The sequence below is a fragment of the Bufo bufo genome, chromosome 3 (genome assembly GCF_905171765.1).
Source record: "Bufo bufo chromosome 3, aBufBuf1.1, whole genome shotgun sequence".
Classification (NCBI taxonomy): Eukaryota; Metazoa; Chordata; class Amphibia; order Anura; family Bufonidae; genus Bufo; species Bufo bufo.
Window position 1 is genome coordinate 430,374,274 of NC_053391.1, and position 17,276 is coordinate 430,391,549.

The window sequence follows — 17,276 nt, forward strand, 5'->3', positions numbered from 1 at the left end:
GAATTTCGATTTTTTGGAAGATTTTCCAATATAATCCATTTTTTCCAGGAACAATGCAAGGGTTAACTGCCAAACAAAACTCAATATGGGTTGCATTGATTCTGTAGTTTGCAGAAACACCCCATATGTGGTCCTAAACTACTGTTTGTCCAAACGGGAAGACATAGAAGGAGGGGAACGCCATATGGTTTTTGCAAGGCAGATTTTGCAGGACTGGTTTTGTTTATACCATGTCCCATTTCAAGCCCCCCGTGGCACCTCTAGAATAGAAATTCCAAAAAAGTGACTCCATTTAAGAAAGTACACCCCTCAAAGTATTCAAAACTGGGTTTACAAACTTTGTTAACCCTTTAGGTGTTCCACAAGAGTTAATGGCAGATGGAGAAACAATTTAGGTATTTCGATTTTTTGGAAAAATTTCTATTTTAACCCATTTTTTCCAGTAATGAAGTAAGGGTTAACTGCCAAACAAAACTCAATATGGGTTGCCCTGATTCTGTAGTTTGCAAAAACACTCCATATGTGGTCCTAAATTACTGTTTGGCCAAACGGGAGGACATGGAAGGAGGGGAACGCCATATGGGTTTTGGAAGGCAGATTTTGCAGGACTGGTTTTGTTTATACCATGTCCCATTTCAAGCCCCCCATTGCACCCCTAGAATATAAATTCCAAAAAAGTCACTCTATCTAAGAAAGTACACCCCTCAAGGTATTCAAAACTGGGTTTACAAACTTTGTTAACCCTTTAGGTGTTCCACAAGAGTTAATGGCAAATGGAGAAACAATTTTGGAATTTCTATTTTTTGGAAAGTTTTCCATTTTAACCCTTACTTTATTACTGGAAAAAATGGGTTAACAGCCAAACAAAACTCAATATGGGTTGCCCTGATTTTGTAATTTGCAGAAACACCCCATATGTGGTCGTAAACTACTATTTGGCTAAACGGCAGGACATAAAAGAAGGGGAACGCCATATGGTTTTTGGAAGGCAGATTTTGCTGGACTGGTTTATTTACACCATGTACCCTTTCAAGCCCCCTAATGCACCCCTAGAGTAGAAACTCCATAAAAGTGACCCCATCTAGGAAACTACGGGATAAGGTGGTTGTTGTTTTGGGACTATTTTAGGGTAAATATGATTTTTGGTTGCTCTATATTACACTTTTTTGAGGCAAGGTAACAAAAAATTTAAATTCTAAAATTGTTTCTACATTCGCTATTAAGTTTTGTGGAACACCTAAAGGGTTAACAAAGTTTGTAAAGTAACTTTTGAATACCTTGAGGGGTGTAGTTTCTTAGATGGGGTCACTTTTTTGGAGTTTCTAGTCTAGGTTACATCAGGGGGGCTTCTAATGGGACATGGTGTAAATAAACCAGTCCATCAAAATCTGCCTTCCAGAAACCATATGGCGTTCCCTTCGTTCTATGCCCTGCCGTGTGGCTATATAGCCATTTGCGACCACATATGGGGTGTTTCTGCAAACTACAGAATCAGGGCAATAAATATTTAGTTTTGTTTGGCTGTTAAATCTTGCTTTATTACTGGAAAAAAAGGATTCAAATGGAAATTTTGCCAAAAAGTGGGTGTTTTGGCACCGTTTTTATTTTATATTTTTAACGCTGTTCATCCGAGGGGTTTGGTCAAATGTAATTTTTATAGGGCAGATTATTACGGACACGGCGATACCTAATATGTCTACATTTTAAAATTTATTTTGATTTTACACTATATTATCCTTTTAGGAACAAAAAAAAATTATTTTAGTATCTCCATAGCCTGGGAGCTACATTTTTTTTTTTTTTTGTTGGGCGACTATCTAATGTAGGGGCTTTTTTTTTGCGGGATGAGATGGCGGTTTTATTGGCACTAATTGGGGGTGCATATGACATTTTGATCGCTCGCTATTACACTTTTTGTGATTTTAGGTGACAAATAATGGCTTTTTTTTACACATTTTTTTATTTTATTTTTTAACACTGTTCATCCGGGGGGGGGGGGGGGGTTGGGTTAAATGTTATTTTTATAGAGAAGATTTTTACGAACGCGGCGATGCCCAATATGTATGGCTCTCAGACTTTGGAGACACTAAGCAGGCATCCTCAAACTGTGGCCCTCCAGATGTAAAACTACAATTCCCACCATGCCCTGCTGATAGCTGTAGGTTGTCTGGGCATGCTGGGAGTTATAGTTTTACAACATCTGGAGGGCCGCAGTTTGAGGATGCCTGCACTAAAACAAATATTTTTGGAAAAAATAATTGTTTCCGTGTATCCGAAGTCTGAGAGCCATAGTTTTTTATGTTCTCTAGGGGACTGTTGGGGATTATAAAAATGTAGTACTCCATGGAAGTGTGATACTCCCTGAAGCAATTGATAACGCAGAGGCCCGGATGATCGGGGCAAGTGTCACATTGAGTGGTGGTGTCCTTCCGTATCCCCCTCCTGTGACATACTCTGCACTTTTTTGGGGTTCGTCCCTTCTTTCCAGTATGGGGGACCACACCTGGAAAATGTTGGCCTGGGATGACCCGGGCGCCGCCAATTCCCGAGGTACTCCGGCCTGCTCTTTCCCGGTCTGAAAATATCAGGTCTTTGAGGACTGCCTCATAGAATTGGAGGAATGTCCCTGTGCTGCCAGCGCTTCGGGATAGTACAAAAGCATTGTACAAGGCAATCTGTACCAAGTAGACCGCAACTTTTTTGTACCATGACCGGGTTTTGCGCATGGCATTATATGGCTTGAGGACTTGATCAGAGAGATCAACTCCTCCCATATACCGATTGTAGTCGACTATACAATCGGGATTGAGGACCGTTGCCGCGGTACCTCCCACAGGGAGAGGGGTGATGCTGTTACCGTGGATTGTGGACAGTATAAGGACATCCCTCTTGTCCTTATACCTGACCAGCAACAGGTTTCCACTGGTAAGGGCACGGGTCTCACCCCTGGGGATAGGTACCTGGAGGGGGTAGGTAGGGAGGCCGCGTTGATTTTTCCACGCGGTCCCACAAGCGGACGTGGATCTGGCGGCAATGGACCTGAACAAGGGGATACTAGTATAAAAGTTATCCACGTATAGGTGGTAACCCTTATCTAGCAGTGGGTGCATAAGGTCCCACATGAGTTTCCCACTAACACCCAGAGTGGGGGGACATTCTGGGGGTTCAATACGGGAATCTCGCCCCTCGTACACACGAAATTTGTAAGTGTACCCTGAGGTACTCTCACAAATTTTGTAAATTTTCAGGCCATACCTCTCCCGCTTAGTCGGAATGTATTGGCGGAAACGGAGTCTCCCCTTGAATGCAACGAGATACTCATCAACCGTGACCTCCATTCCAGGTACGTAGGCCTGCGCAAATTTGGCCCCGAAGTAATCGATGACCGGGTATATCTTATGCAGACGGTCATGGGCAGGATCACCTCGGGGGGGGGGCGACGACATGCTGCATTATATGAATAATGCAGACATTTCCGGATGGCCTCAAACCGGGGGCGTGTCATGGCCATACTGTAGAGTGGGGTCTGGTAGAGGACGGTAGGCAGGGCAGGGGTGGGTCTAGGGTCTCATAGTTAAGTGCTGTGGACCCCAACCACCAGAAACAATAAATCAGATAAAGTGTTTTTTTTTGTTTTTTTCCCTAACTAACTTTTCCCTTCTATCCCTGCCTAATGGTGCCTCTCCCTCTCTGACCCTAACCTACCTGGAGGGTGATGGGTGCAGGAGGGTGATGGGTGCCGATGGGGGGATCGCAGGAGCTGGTGAGGACGGTGCTGGATGGTGCAGGTGCAGCAGCAGGAAGAGGAGTTAATCTCCCGCCTCTCTCCAGGACCAATCAGCACCATGGACAGCAGCCATCAGCACCACGGCCAGCACCGCCTCCCCTAAATGCTCGGACTGTGATTGGTGGTGTGTAATCACACCACTGATCACCGTCCTTTTCCGATTCATCGGGTCACCGGAGACCCGAATGGACCAAAAACGCAGCAAACCGCAGGTCTGAATTGACCTGCGGTTTGCTGCGATCGCCGATGCGGGGGGGGGGGGTCACATGATCCCCCCTGGCATTGTGACAGGATGCCCACTGTTCCGATTAACTCCCGCCGCACCGCAATCGCGTTTTAAAGTTAGGACATACCGGTACGTCCTGAGTCCTTAAGGACTCGGCAAACGTGGCGTACCGGTACGTCCTAAGTCCCTGAGGGGTTAAAATTGGACCTCCACAGCAGCCCACCCCTTTAACTTTGACATTTACAGCAGCTTTCCCCTTTAACAGTGACTTTCACAGCATACCACCTCCTTGACAGTGATCTCCACAGGGGCCCGCCCCCTTAACAGTGGCCTTTACAGCAATCTGCCCCTTAACACTGACCTCCATAGCGGACCATCCCCTTAACTGTGACCTCCACAGCAGTCTGCCCCTTGGGTGGACAGAGGTCCAGTTTTCAGACTCCCTGTCCTCCGTCTGGCATAGGGCCTGGAGGGATACAAGGATGTCCTTTTGAACAGCTCACTCTCATAAAGCAGCACTGTGCTGTCTGAGCGTGAGTTGCAGGAAGAAAGTCAGCCCCCCCCCCTGCAGCTGACAGAAGTTGATTTTTAACTTCATTTTTTCAATCCCTGTCGGCTGAGGAGTGGGAGGGGCATGGCCTAACTGAATCGGGGGTGTGGCTTAGAAGGACCTAGAAGTTTATTTTTAACTTCATTTTTTATTCCCTGTTGGCTAAGGAGTGGGCGGTGTGGCATAACCGGATTAAGGGAGTGGCTTAGTGGGACCTGTGGGCGGGGTTTTTAAGAGTCTTTTGAGGGTGAACACATTGAGGCAGGGGGCGTGTCTGGGCTCCTTCCAGCAAGAGTGACACCTCTCTGGGCACCTTACTGGCTCATTTGCATACTAAATAAACTAGATTTTCAGAGGATAAAAACATCTATTGCTGGAACAAAAGCACATCTGGAAATACTAAGTGCTATTAGGCCATGGCTTTACTTCAATAGCAATTATCCTGGTGACAGATTTCCTTTAAAACTGACCTATAGCAGTGAAGATAAATGGCTGGGTTGTTATGAAAACCTGGAGTAAAATTGTATGTGGAGGCTGGAGAAGCTTCTATTGGCTGATATGGGTCATGTGACCAAGCTTTAAATGACTAATGCATTTTTTGGGAATATCTTAGGAACGGTACGTCCTAGAGAGCTGAGACCTGTTCTAAAACCTTCCCGGACACCTGATGTACCTGTGTGCCAAATTTTGCGATTGTAAATGCGACTGTGCAGATTCCTTTAGTGGACATACACACATACATACACTCAGCTTTATATATTAGAAGAGATATTTTAATACTATAATAATTTATTTGCATTTAGAGTAATACTGTTTATATAAGAACATATAATAAAAATGCCAAATAACACTATTAGCTCATGTTATACTTCAAACAGATTTTCCAGAATATTGATGATCTCCACCAATCACTTGCCTAAATAAGCAGAAGCATGTCCTCTTCTTTGGTTACCAGAAACAGCATGTGCTTGATACTGTGGTTCTCTGTAGCTCTTCTATTCAAGCTATAATTACAGACATTGTTGCTATCAAATGTACATTGTGTTGTACTAGTAAACAGTAAAGAGGATACAGCACTTGTCCTTTATAATGAGAAACTATCTATCTATCTATCTATCTATCTATCTATCTATCTATCTATCTATCTATCTATCTATCTATCTTTATTAACACAATTTAAAGTAGTCAGTGTACAGCTTGTATAACAGTGTTAATTTGGTGTGCCCTCAAAATAACTCAACACTCAGCCATTAATGTCTAAACTCCTGGCAACAAAAGTGAGTACACCCCTAAGTGAAAATGGCCAAATTGTGCCCAAAGTGGCAATATTTTGTGTGGCCATCATTAATTTTTAGCACTGCCTTAAATCTCTTGGGCATGGAGTTCACTAGAGCTTCACAGGTTGCCACTGGAATCCTCTTCCACTCCTCCATGATGACATCACGGAGCTGGTGGATGTTAGAGACCTTGCACTTAAGACCTTAATAATAAATATATATATATATATAGTAAAGTTAGAGAAGATGATTTAAGATTAACAGATTTTATGCTTAACAGTATTTTAGATTAACAGTATTTTATGTTTCTTATAGGTGAAAGAAAAGGGCACTACAAGGGTTCATGCTTTAAACAATGTCAACAAAGCACTTCAAATCTTGCAAAAAAATAAAGTAAGTAATAACTTGTGTTTTCAAGGATTAGAAACAGAAGGGTGATGTGTACCACTCCTTACCATACAATAGTTAGAATTTATCGTAGCCCTAAGCCAATTTTCTCGCAATTGCAACCCTCTGGTTTGTCACTTGTTAAATGCCAATGCATCTAAATTTTGCAACTGTTTTCTAGCATAAAATAAGACTGAGCTAGGAGCTGGCATAGATTTCAATTTAGGTGCATGGACAGCCGGAAATTTATGCATGGACAGCCAGAAATTTATGATGAGTGCATCTCATCATAAATTAGGTGCATTCTCCAGGCAGCACAGGGAATATCACCGAGTGGTGTAAAACATCAGTCTCTGATTCCCCCCCCCCCCCCCCCCCCCAATCTGTTACGTATTGCAAATAATCCTTGCAAAAACTGTATCACAACAGACTTGGTTAAAAAGGGTCATAATCTGTAAATTAAGGGGGAGATTAGTCTTCCCCTATGCCTTTTTTTTGGCAAAAACAAAGTTTTATACACTATTGTAACTAAATTTAGTTGCGATTGGTGTTTTTCTACTGCCCTAGCCAGTTTCTGAAAAGAGAGAGTGGTGAAAGTGTAACATGAGTGGGGTGTAGGTTTTGGTATATTTATCATCATTTACTCCAGTTTTCTGGCATAAACAATGACTGTAATCCAGGTTAGCTGCGATCCGGCATAGATTTTAGCCAGGTGCATAGACTGACAGAGCATGAATTTAATTTATGACAAGGTGTGCACGTCATCATAAATTAAATACATCCTCCCGCGCTGCAGAGGATATCAAGATCAGCGTAATTCATGCAAATCTTGATAAATCAGGGCTTAAGTTTTTGTCCCTGTGCTGTACTGTCCTCGTACTGTATTTCTGTTTCCACCCATTAGCTGCATGACAATATGACACTATTTTGTCAGATAAAAGTTGTAGAAAATAGATTTAAAACCAATTATTTTTTTCAAAAAGCTGGTATTCTATCCTTTGTTTTATACCAGGTTAGCGGTCATTCATATGTGCCCCACCTGCCAATATTATTCCCCTCTAAAGCTTACAGCAAAGTAGTATTTGGAACTGAACAACTCCCTGGGTTTGACAATTTTTGGGGTCATTTATCAAACTGGTGTAAAGTAGAACTGGCTTAGTTGCCCAAAATGAAATGTGGAATCTGATTGGTTTCTATGGGCAACTAAGCCAGTTCTACTTTGCAGCAGTTTGATAAATGACCCCATATGTTTATTATCACTAAAATGTCAGGTTAGTACAAAAGCTCCAATGGATGCTGAGACTGTAGGCTCACATGACCCTCTTTTTCTACCTGACCCCTGGGGCCACAATGATATATAAATATTATAAATGAAGCATGGTAAATAGTTTCATAGAGGGAGATTTTTTATCTCCCTTGCACCTGAAAAGTGGTGTTAAAAAATGGCAAACTATTGGGGTCATTTACTAAGAGCGGCGTTTTAGACACTGTTCTTAATACTCCTTTAGCTTAAGGTGGATGTGCCGAATTTATGTAGAGGCGCTTGTCTCTACATAACTTCGGTGTATTCGCCGCCACCAGTGTAAATCTACACCAGCTCCCTTGCTTTATTAGACCATTTTCTATACCTAAAACAGGTATAGAAAATGATAAATCACACAGGCCTGCTGTCCCCTCCCCCCTCACTTTCCACGCCACCCCCCCCCCTTTTTTTTAGACCTGGTGTGCACAGGGAAAAGTCACAGTTAGCAGGGCACTTAACCTTTGAGCCACAATCTGCAACAGATTTATGCAGAAAAATTGGTTTATATCTGTTAGTAAATTACCTCCTATGTGTTTGTGACTTTTCAACTGTGACTTTTTAAATACTATTCACATTTCCCTGGGGTTTAGGCTACCCTCGCCACTATTTCTAAAGGGGTTGTAGCAAAGGTGGGAAGGGGCGTCATCATATATATCTGTTTAGGTGCACAAACTGCCAAAGGATGCGCCTAATTTCCTGCACTTCATCATAAATTAGGCGCATCCTTTGGCATTGCAGAAGATTTCAAAACCAGCACAAAAAGTGCCGTTCTTGATAAATCAGCCACAGTAGATTCTCTTTCATTAATGCTAGTTTATTGGTGTGAATTATGATTGAAATCTACTCTAGCCATGAGCTAAGGGAAGATTGTTGTCTAAGTGCACAGACTGCTGGAGGATGCACCTAATTTATTATGAGGTCTGCACGTTGCCATAATTTAAGTGCATTCTTCTGCAGCCCAGGGGAAATCAAAGACCAGCACAAAATGCTGATGTTTGATAAATGACCCCCAGTGTTCGGAGTATCAGTATTCTCAAAAGCTTGTAAATGTAAGTTCATGGAAGGTGTTTTAAGATAAAGGTGCACATAACTGTCAAAACTTTCTTGTGTCTTGGCACAATATGAGATACAAAAAATACCTAACTGAACCTGGAGGCAAACACCTTGGCTGACTTTGTATCTGAACATTGAGATGCACGGTAGAAAGCTCACTGCAATATGTTTCAACAGGCAGCTAAAGTCAATGGTGTAAGTAAATAAGTCATCACTTTTATTGTCCTGTAAACTTTAGATATTGTCAAGTGATAAATAACCATGTAGAACATTCAGTCAGTTTTTATACTTCTATCATCTTCCACCTCAAGGATAAATTCAAATGAATACGATTATTTGCTAAGAAAAGTTGCTATTTCCTAGGATAACACATGAAAGATGAATGTTCAGTGTGTTGATGTATCGCACTACTTGGGAACCTTACTGGGATACTGCTTTAGTTATCTAAGTAATATCCTACATTGATTTATCAGTTTCTGAAGAACTTATTTCCCGCTAGCATTGCATAAAACGTATTCATAAATCCTTGTGACCTTATGGAAATGCTAAACTTACTTGGATTATCATGTCAAAAATTTTGATTTGGAAAAATAATTGCTCACTGGTTACATATGAAGGCCAAAATGGCAAAAATACTTGATATATATCAAGCAAATACTTCATATATAACAGCTTTGTCTGGTATTGAAACTAATCCTTGCTTGCTTTCCATTGGACTGTGGCTTGCATTGAACTGTAGCCCATTCACTTAAAGGAAGCTGGGCTGTGTAGTTCTCTATAGGAAGAAATTTCACCTATGGCCAAATTTCAAGCACAGTTGAAATGTTTTTGCCATTTTTCAAGGTCAATCAGCATTTTTCCAGATAGGGAATAATATGGGAGTATAGGTATGCACAAGACTTGATGTTGAAATTAGGAAGAGTCATAACGTGTGACTGAATCAAAAGTTAAAATAGAAAAATTGAACCAAGAGATACCTATAAATAAGACAGGCTATACCTTTATTTTATGCTCCTTTCAAACATGCCCATATTTCTATGCACCAAAAAAGGTTGTTAAATTCATTGGAGAGATTATTAAAGATATGGGGATACTATATATTTATATTCTGTTTACCAAATGCTAGTTTAGTCCATATTATATAGCTGATGAATTATTTTATTGAACTCAATAAATTTACTTATTTACTTTGTAGAATAGATTTTTAAAAGAAATGCATCAATACAAAAGAATAGATATAAAAAAAGTTTAAAAAAATTAGCTTTTTTATTATTATTATTTTAAACAAAAATATTGAACCTGCAAAAACCGGAGCCACTCAATGCCACAAAATATCAAATTGTATTGATTATTCACAGTCATGTAAGGGAACTGCCCCTTCACGTGACCTGGGTAAGACTGTCAAGGGTCAGACTACTTTATTTCATGCATTCAATCTCTCACTCCCTTACCACAGGCTTCAGATTGAACATAGATCATGCCCCGACACAACCTTTTATGCACTCCAACACGCTACCACCATCAATGACATTTAAATTAATATACCAATAAATTAGGGGCTCATAGAAAACTCCACAGCGCCCCACTCACAAGCAGTCTCACAGTAGCACTAGCCACACTAATTGCAAATACACAGTAATGTAATCCACACTCATACACTTAAAAATTGAGATTATTAGGCTTGTTCAGGGCACAAGGCAAAACCATTAAAGATGTGCTTTAATGTACTAAAAATGGTACAGTACTTCACAAAAATTTAAATAAATAAGAGACATTTATTAACATACACAACACAGTTATAAAAATAAAAGGATAAAAACAGAAAGGTTCTTACTACTTAATGGACAGGAGAACGTGGAACACAACCCAATGTTGATCGTATACCCAAATTGTGTCAATGAAAGGTTCAAAATGCCTCATAATTATCCCTTTTTGTCAGAGTGGAGATGAGTGTTCTCCCTCCCATTCTCAGCGCAGCCTTCTGGGAAGGCCTTCATTACCTGTGCAGGCTCCACCTTTCTCACCAGCTGGCAAACATGAAACATCCATTAAACATCTTTTCTTGTCAACACTTATGGATATCTGGGGCCCAACATGTTTTTATAACGCGTATTTCATCAGGCTGATCATTCTAACAAATATGACCAGTGTAGAAGTCCCTGAAGGTGAGATACTCGTTATGTGGTAATGCCAGCTGTCAGTAGTGGGATTTTTGGACTCCCTGTGATGCCCACATTATACGAAACACAATTAATACTGTTAGAATTGAGCAATATGTGGTTCAGATCATAGATCCAAAGTCGCTTTGTTCTAAAATTATACCATTCAAACAAGGTTTGAACAAAGCTAATTCAGATCTATGATCCAAAGTGCTAAACCTAATTACTGTGATAAAGAGATGAGTTATGGTTTATGATATGTTCTCTATATCTCCTGGTATTTAGGTTGAAAAGTACCTAGACCCCTGCTGTGGGAGGTGCCATGTAGTCTAGGTGTAGGCATTTCCAAAGGGCTCCAGGAAACATCGTCATTACCACTTGCAAAGGGACACTTTTTATATGTCACGTCCAGGAAACCTTGTTACCACGAGTTTGTTAGCAGGCAGATGCTAATTTGATAAAAACGAATTTCAGATGGAATTGGAGCAAACTGATGTTAATACACTAACATCCAACTTCCACTGAAGTGTAGTTTTAATAAAACGTAAATGTTTGTTTCTGTTTTAAAGAAAAGATATGCGGATCTGTCAGACAGATGGCTGAAAACAAGAAAAACGCCGGTGTGAGCCCACCCTAAGACATATTCTTCCCCCTTGGTTGCCCAATCACAGTGTGAAGACTTGGATGTTACAGCTGGATAGCGCAGTATTTTTAACCAACTTGGGGTCTCGATCCCTGTGTGCTGGATAATACATTTCATAAAAAGTAGTATAAAGTATTGGCCCCATGACGAAGGGTGGCAGCAACAGTGGCAGTAACAGTGACAATAGTGGCCTCATGACAAAATGGCAAGGGTAGCAGCAACAGCAGAAGCAGTGGCAGTAACAGTGACAATAGTGGCCACATGACAGAGTTGAGAGGGTAGCAGCAGTGGCAGTAAGGCCTCTTTCACACGGGTGTTACGGATTGGGGCCGGATAGGATGCGGGTGCGTGGCGGGGATATCGTGCGAGTGAGCACACAATTTCAGTCAGTTTTGACTGCGAATGCGTTGCGTGGTTCAGTTTTTTCCACGTGAGTGCAATGCGTTTTGCACGCGCGTGAGAAAAAACTGAATGTGGTACCCGGGTTTGGGTTAGTTGTAGTGTAGATTTTATTATTTTCCCTTATAACATGATTATAAGGGAAAATAATAGCATTCTTTAATGCAGAATGCTTAGTAGAAGGTCAATTGAGGGTTAAAAAAATAAATTAAAATTAACTCACCTCCTCCATAGCTGCCGGTCTCTGCTCTTTCTTCAGGACCTGTGGTGACGTCACTGAGCTCATCACATGGTCCAATCACATGGTCCATCACCACGGTGATGGACCATGTGATGTGACATCACCACAGGTCCTTTAGCCTGCAGCTCATGATAAAAGAAGAAAGAAGAGATCGGCAACTACGCGATCAAGAGGAGGAGATGAGTTAATTTAATTTTTTATTTTTAATCCCTCAATCCACATTTTACTAAGCATTCTGTATTGAGAATGCTATTATTTTCCCTTATAACAATGTTATAAGGGAAAATAATAATGGACGGGATCCCTATCCCGATCGTCACCTAGTTACCATGCGTGAAAATCGCACCGCATCCGCACTTGCTTGAGGATGCTTGCGACTTTCACGCAGCCCCATTCACTTCTATGGGGCCTGCGTTGTGTGAAAAACGCACAAAATAGAGCATGCTGCAATTTTCACGCAACGCACAAGTGATGCGTGAAAATCACCGCTCATGTGCACAGCCCCATAGAAATGAATGGGTCCGGATTCAGTGCGGGTGCAATGCGTTCACCTCACACACATTGCACCCGTGCGGAAATCTCGCCCGTGTGAAAGAGGCCTAACAGGGACCGAAGTGGCCCTATAACAGAGAGGGGAGGTTGGCAGCAGCAGTGGCATAGAGCACAAGATGGTAGCAGATCACAGTAGTAGCTAAACCCAACAACAGCAGAGTGATAGCAAGGCCCAGTGGAATGCATATCCTTTTAAAAAATTTACATATACATATCAGTAGGCCAAGAAGCCCCATTGTAGGAATCATAGTATAGGCAACAGGAGGCAGGGCCGGCGTCATAACCCGGCATCCCCGGGCAAGTGCCGGGGCCCAATGCTCCTGGGGGGGCCCACTGAGCTGCTATGAGCACTTCCATCAATACAGATGGGAGCTCTCGCTGCTGTCAATTCACATACGCAGTACCCCTCTGGTGGGCCCTCTGAGCTGCAGAGACTCAGGACACGCCCCCTCTACACAGGACACACACTGCCTGAGGAGAGAGACCGCAGGACTGGAGCTGGAGTAGAGAAGTGTGGAGACAGTCTGTGAGTGAGTCTGCACTGTGACTGTCTCTTGTCTGTGGGACAGACGGAAAGGGGGGGACTCTTCCATCTGTTGCTTCATTCTATTTAGTGGTTTTACTGTTTTATTAAGCAGTTTGTCTCCATGACACCTGCCCCCCCCATATCCTGTCCTATATCATCCTCATGGAGCCCCTGCTGTCTCCTTTCCTCCCTCATGTATCCAGAGCTCCTGTCTCCTATTGCTGCCCTGCACAGACTTCCTGCCACTACTTGTTGTATGAATCCCCCTCAGAGCCCCTTCCACCTACTTGCTGTGTCCACCCCTCCTGTCCATCCAGGGCCCTTGTCTCACTCTGCCTCTCATTATGGTGGCATCTGAACCGCATTCACCATAAAGGACCTTCTAATGTCACAGGGTCACGTGACTGTGCCCCCCACCCTGTACTGTGCCCTCTTATACCCTTTTATCTGGTCACTATATGGCGGTGTTATCACTATATGGCGGTGTTATCACTATATGGCGGTGTTATCACTATATGGCGGTGGTATCCAATAACTGCATGGCCATAACTGTATCCCCTTCCCTGCCCACACCACTTTTGTTAGACCTGGCATGAGCGGGAAAAGATACAGATTGCGGTGTTAAGGACCTTTGCGCCACATCTGTGTCAGAAATACGCCTAATATAGACGTATTTCTATATAATAAATGACCCCCTAATTGTATTATTATTCGGGGGTAGGGCTAATATCTTTATATTTTATAGATTCTAGTGTATTATACTGTGCCCTGTATTTCCCAGTAGAAAATGATCCTTGGGAAGCACAGTCCTCACCCCTGACCACCAGGACCAGGCAGCGCTCTGTCAGTACATGGCGGCCTCCCCTCTCCGCCACACTGCTCCGCTGTGTACTGGTGCTTAGGGTACTTTCACACTTGCGTTTTTCTTTTCCGGCATAGAGTTCCGTCACACGGGCTCTATACCGGAAAAGAACTGATCAGGTATGCCCCCATGCATTCTGAATGGAGATTAATCCGTTCAGTTTGCATCAGGATGTCTTCAGTTCAGTCGTTTTGACTGATCAGGCAAAAGAGAAAACCGTAGCATGCTACGGTTTTATCTCCGGCTAAAAAAACTGAAGACTTGCCTGAATGCCGGATCCGGCATTTTTTCCCATAGGAATGTATTAGTGCCGGATCCGGAATTCAGAATGCCGGATCCGTCCTTCCGGTATGCGCATGCGCAGACTGAAAAAAAAGGTGAAAAAATAAATGCCAGATCCATTTTTGCCGGATGACACCGGAAAGACGGATCCGGCATTTCAATGCATTTTTTAGACTGATCAGGCATTTTTAAGACTGATCAGGATCCTGATCATCTTACTAATGCCATCAGTTAGCATACATTTTGCCTGATCCGAAACTGCTTGCCGGATCTCTCTGCCGCAAGTGTGAAAGTAGCCTTATTCTGACACTAGGGCTGGGTTCACATCCTATTTTTTCCATCCATTTAATGTATACCAAAAATGTCTGCGTTAACAGATGCCTCAGACTGATGCCGTACAGTGGCGTCCATTTGTATACATCAAACCGATAGGAAAAACGTACTAAATTTCGCTGTGGGGCCCAGTCAGTTCTAGCTACATCACTGCACATCTCCTTCTCTCCTCCAGGCCTGTCTCACTGCTGCAGCGGGCCGCCGTAGAGAAGGAGCGCAGGGAGCTGCGGTTAGTGAATGACAGGACCACCAGCTCCCCTGCAATGATAGGTATGTGAGGGGGCCACTGGGGGGTCATTCATCACACTGTGAGGGCCCCTTACTCAGTATAATGACTCCCAGTGCCCCCCATTTAGTATAATGATCCCCATTGACCCTCCATTTAGCATAATGACCACCAGAGCCCCCATTAAATATAATAACCCCTTGTGCCCCCTCCATACAGTATAACCCCCAGTGTGGGGGCGACTGGGGGTCATTATTCTGAATGGAGGGTCACTGTGGGGTCATTATACTGTGAGGGCCCTTTACATAGTATAATGACCCCCAGTGTCCCCCATTTAGTATAATGATCACCAATGACCCTACATTCAGTATAATCACCCCCAGAGCCCCCTCCATACAGTATTCCCCCAGTGTGGGGGCTACTGGGGGTCATTATTCTAAATGGGGGCGACTGGGGGTTATTATTCTGAATGCAGGGCCACAGGTGGTCATTATACAGTGGGGGGGGGGGATTGGGGGTTCATTATACTGTGTGAAGGGCCACTAGTAGTCATTATATTGTGTGAAGGGCCACTAGTAGTCATTATACTGTATAGGGGCCGCTGGGGGTCATTATACCGTGTAGGAGCCACAGGGGGACATGTCAATGTAAAAAAATGCCTCATGGGGGCCCACTGGGATTTATCGCCCAAGGGCCCACATGAACCTGGAGCCGGCCCTGACAGGAGGGATACATCTGGCGGGTGGCAGGATCAGAATGGTGGCAGTAGCACTGATGTCTGAAAATCCCGGTTGATCCATGCCGGATTCATCTTTATTAAGGTTAGTCTCTCAACATTTTCGGAGGAAAGGCAAGTTTTCTTAGGGGTAACTATGCCTCAATGCACTGAACACTCGCTCTAATGCCACACTACTGGCTAGGCAGGAAAGCCTGCCCATGGCAAACTCGGCCAGTTGCGGCCACACTTCAAGTTTGCATGCCCAGTAATCCAGGAGATCTTAGATCATGGTTGACAGGGTGCTGTCCAAGTATACCACCACTTGCTGGTTGACTTTCTGCTTAATGTCCCACTGCTGCTGCTTTTGGGTAGTTGGGTGGACAGCTGAAGAAAACTGGTTATCAGAATCACCAGACTTAATTTGCCTCTTATAAAGCTGGTGCTGAAATGGTTCTCTGAAATGTGCAGAGTCAACAACACGGAAAGAGAGGGACTGCAGTTCCAGCATTTTGGACAGGTGCACATTGAGCTTCTCTGCCACTGGATAAGCACATGCATACTGTTGTCATTTTGCAATCGCTTTGTTGATCGATTGCTGTCGAAACAGGTTACAAGGAGGAGGAGCATCAGGAGCAATAGACGATATTGAAGTCAGTGAGAAGGAACAACAGCTTCCTTCTGCTGACATTGACAAGCCCTGACTGCTGGAGAGGGGGAGCAGGCTGGTGGGAGATGCAGCATTTGCTGTATCAGGCTATAGCATTCAATGACTGTCAGTTTTCCCCACACTACTTTATTGTGACGCTCCATGTTTAAACACAGGGCCGTTATGCCAACATTAGCAACTTGGCAGCGCCTCACCTTCCGCTGTCCATTAGTGACTGTGTGAAATATTCCCACACTGCCGAGTACTGCATTTTCCCCCCTACTGATTCCACCCTGCTGTCTCACAGGCACAGTGCCACCCTCGTCCACTAATGATGACAATGCCCCATATTCACCCGGCTTTATAATTATCTACATTTGTTTGCGAGTCACTTGTGTCACCCTCACCTGTCTCTTGTGCACGTCCTTGACCTCACACATGTGCTCCCACCCGACTGTCATCATCAGTAGTTGCATGCCTAAAGGAGTTTTTGCCACTGCCCGTTCCTTTGGAGGGCCCATAGTGTATAACAACTGTATCACTAACTGAACAAATTAGCTAGGAATATTGGTGCACTGCAGTGCACACTTTTGTACAAAACGATAAATTAGACCTTGCACTAGTTTTTGTCCAGTCGAATCCTGGCAATCATGCCGGAAACCGTCCGGATCCCCGCTGGATCCTTTTCTAGTCAATGTGTTTTGGCGGTGAACAACAGTATTTATCTTTGCTAGATACAGTGAACTCCAGCAGGCATTTCCTTTGTTGAAAAAGCCTGCCAGATATCTTTAATGCAAATGTTACAAGTAGCCTTACAAGTTTGAACTTGTGTAAGTAATAGAGCATTTCAAGCTGGTTTATAACTAGTAGTATTTTAACCACCTCCGGACCGCCTAATGCAGGATCGCGTTCCGGAGGTGGCAGCGCTGCGCGAGACGCGAGATTTCGCTCAAAGCCGGCCCGCGCGTGCGCATCGCGGGCCGGTAAAAGTTAAAGAAGAAGTTCGTCACCAGCCTGCCAGCAACGATCATTGGCTGGCAGGCTGGCGATTTTTAAAAAATCCAATCACAAGCCATATAACAGATCATATTAGTAAATATGATCTG

The 17,276-nt window shown here is 43.4% G+C and overlaps 1 protein-coding gene across 1 annotated transcript in view; it reads left to right on the plus strand.

Moving 5' to 3' along the window:
• DMD (dystrophin) overlaps window positions 1-17,276 on the plus strand; it is a 3,443,536-nt gene that overhangs the window by 748,210 nt on the left and 2,678,050 nt on the right. The window contains 1 exon segment of the mRNA XM_040424996.1: window positions 6,156-6,233. Within this exon segment, the coding sequence (XP_040280930.1) occupies window positions 6,156-6,233 (78 nt within the window).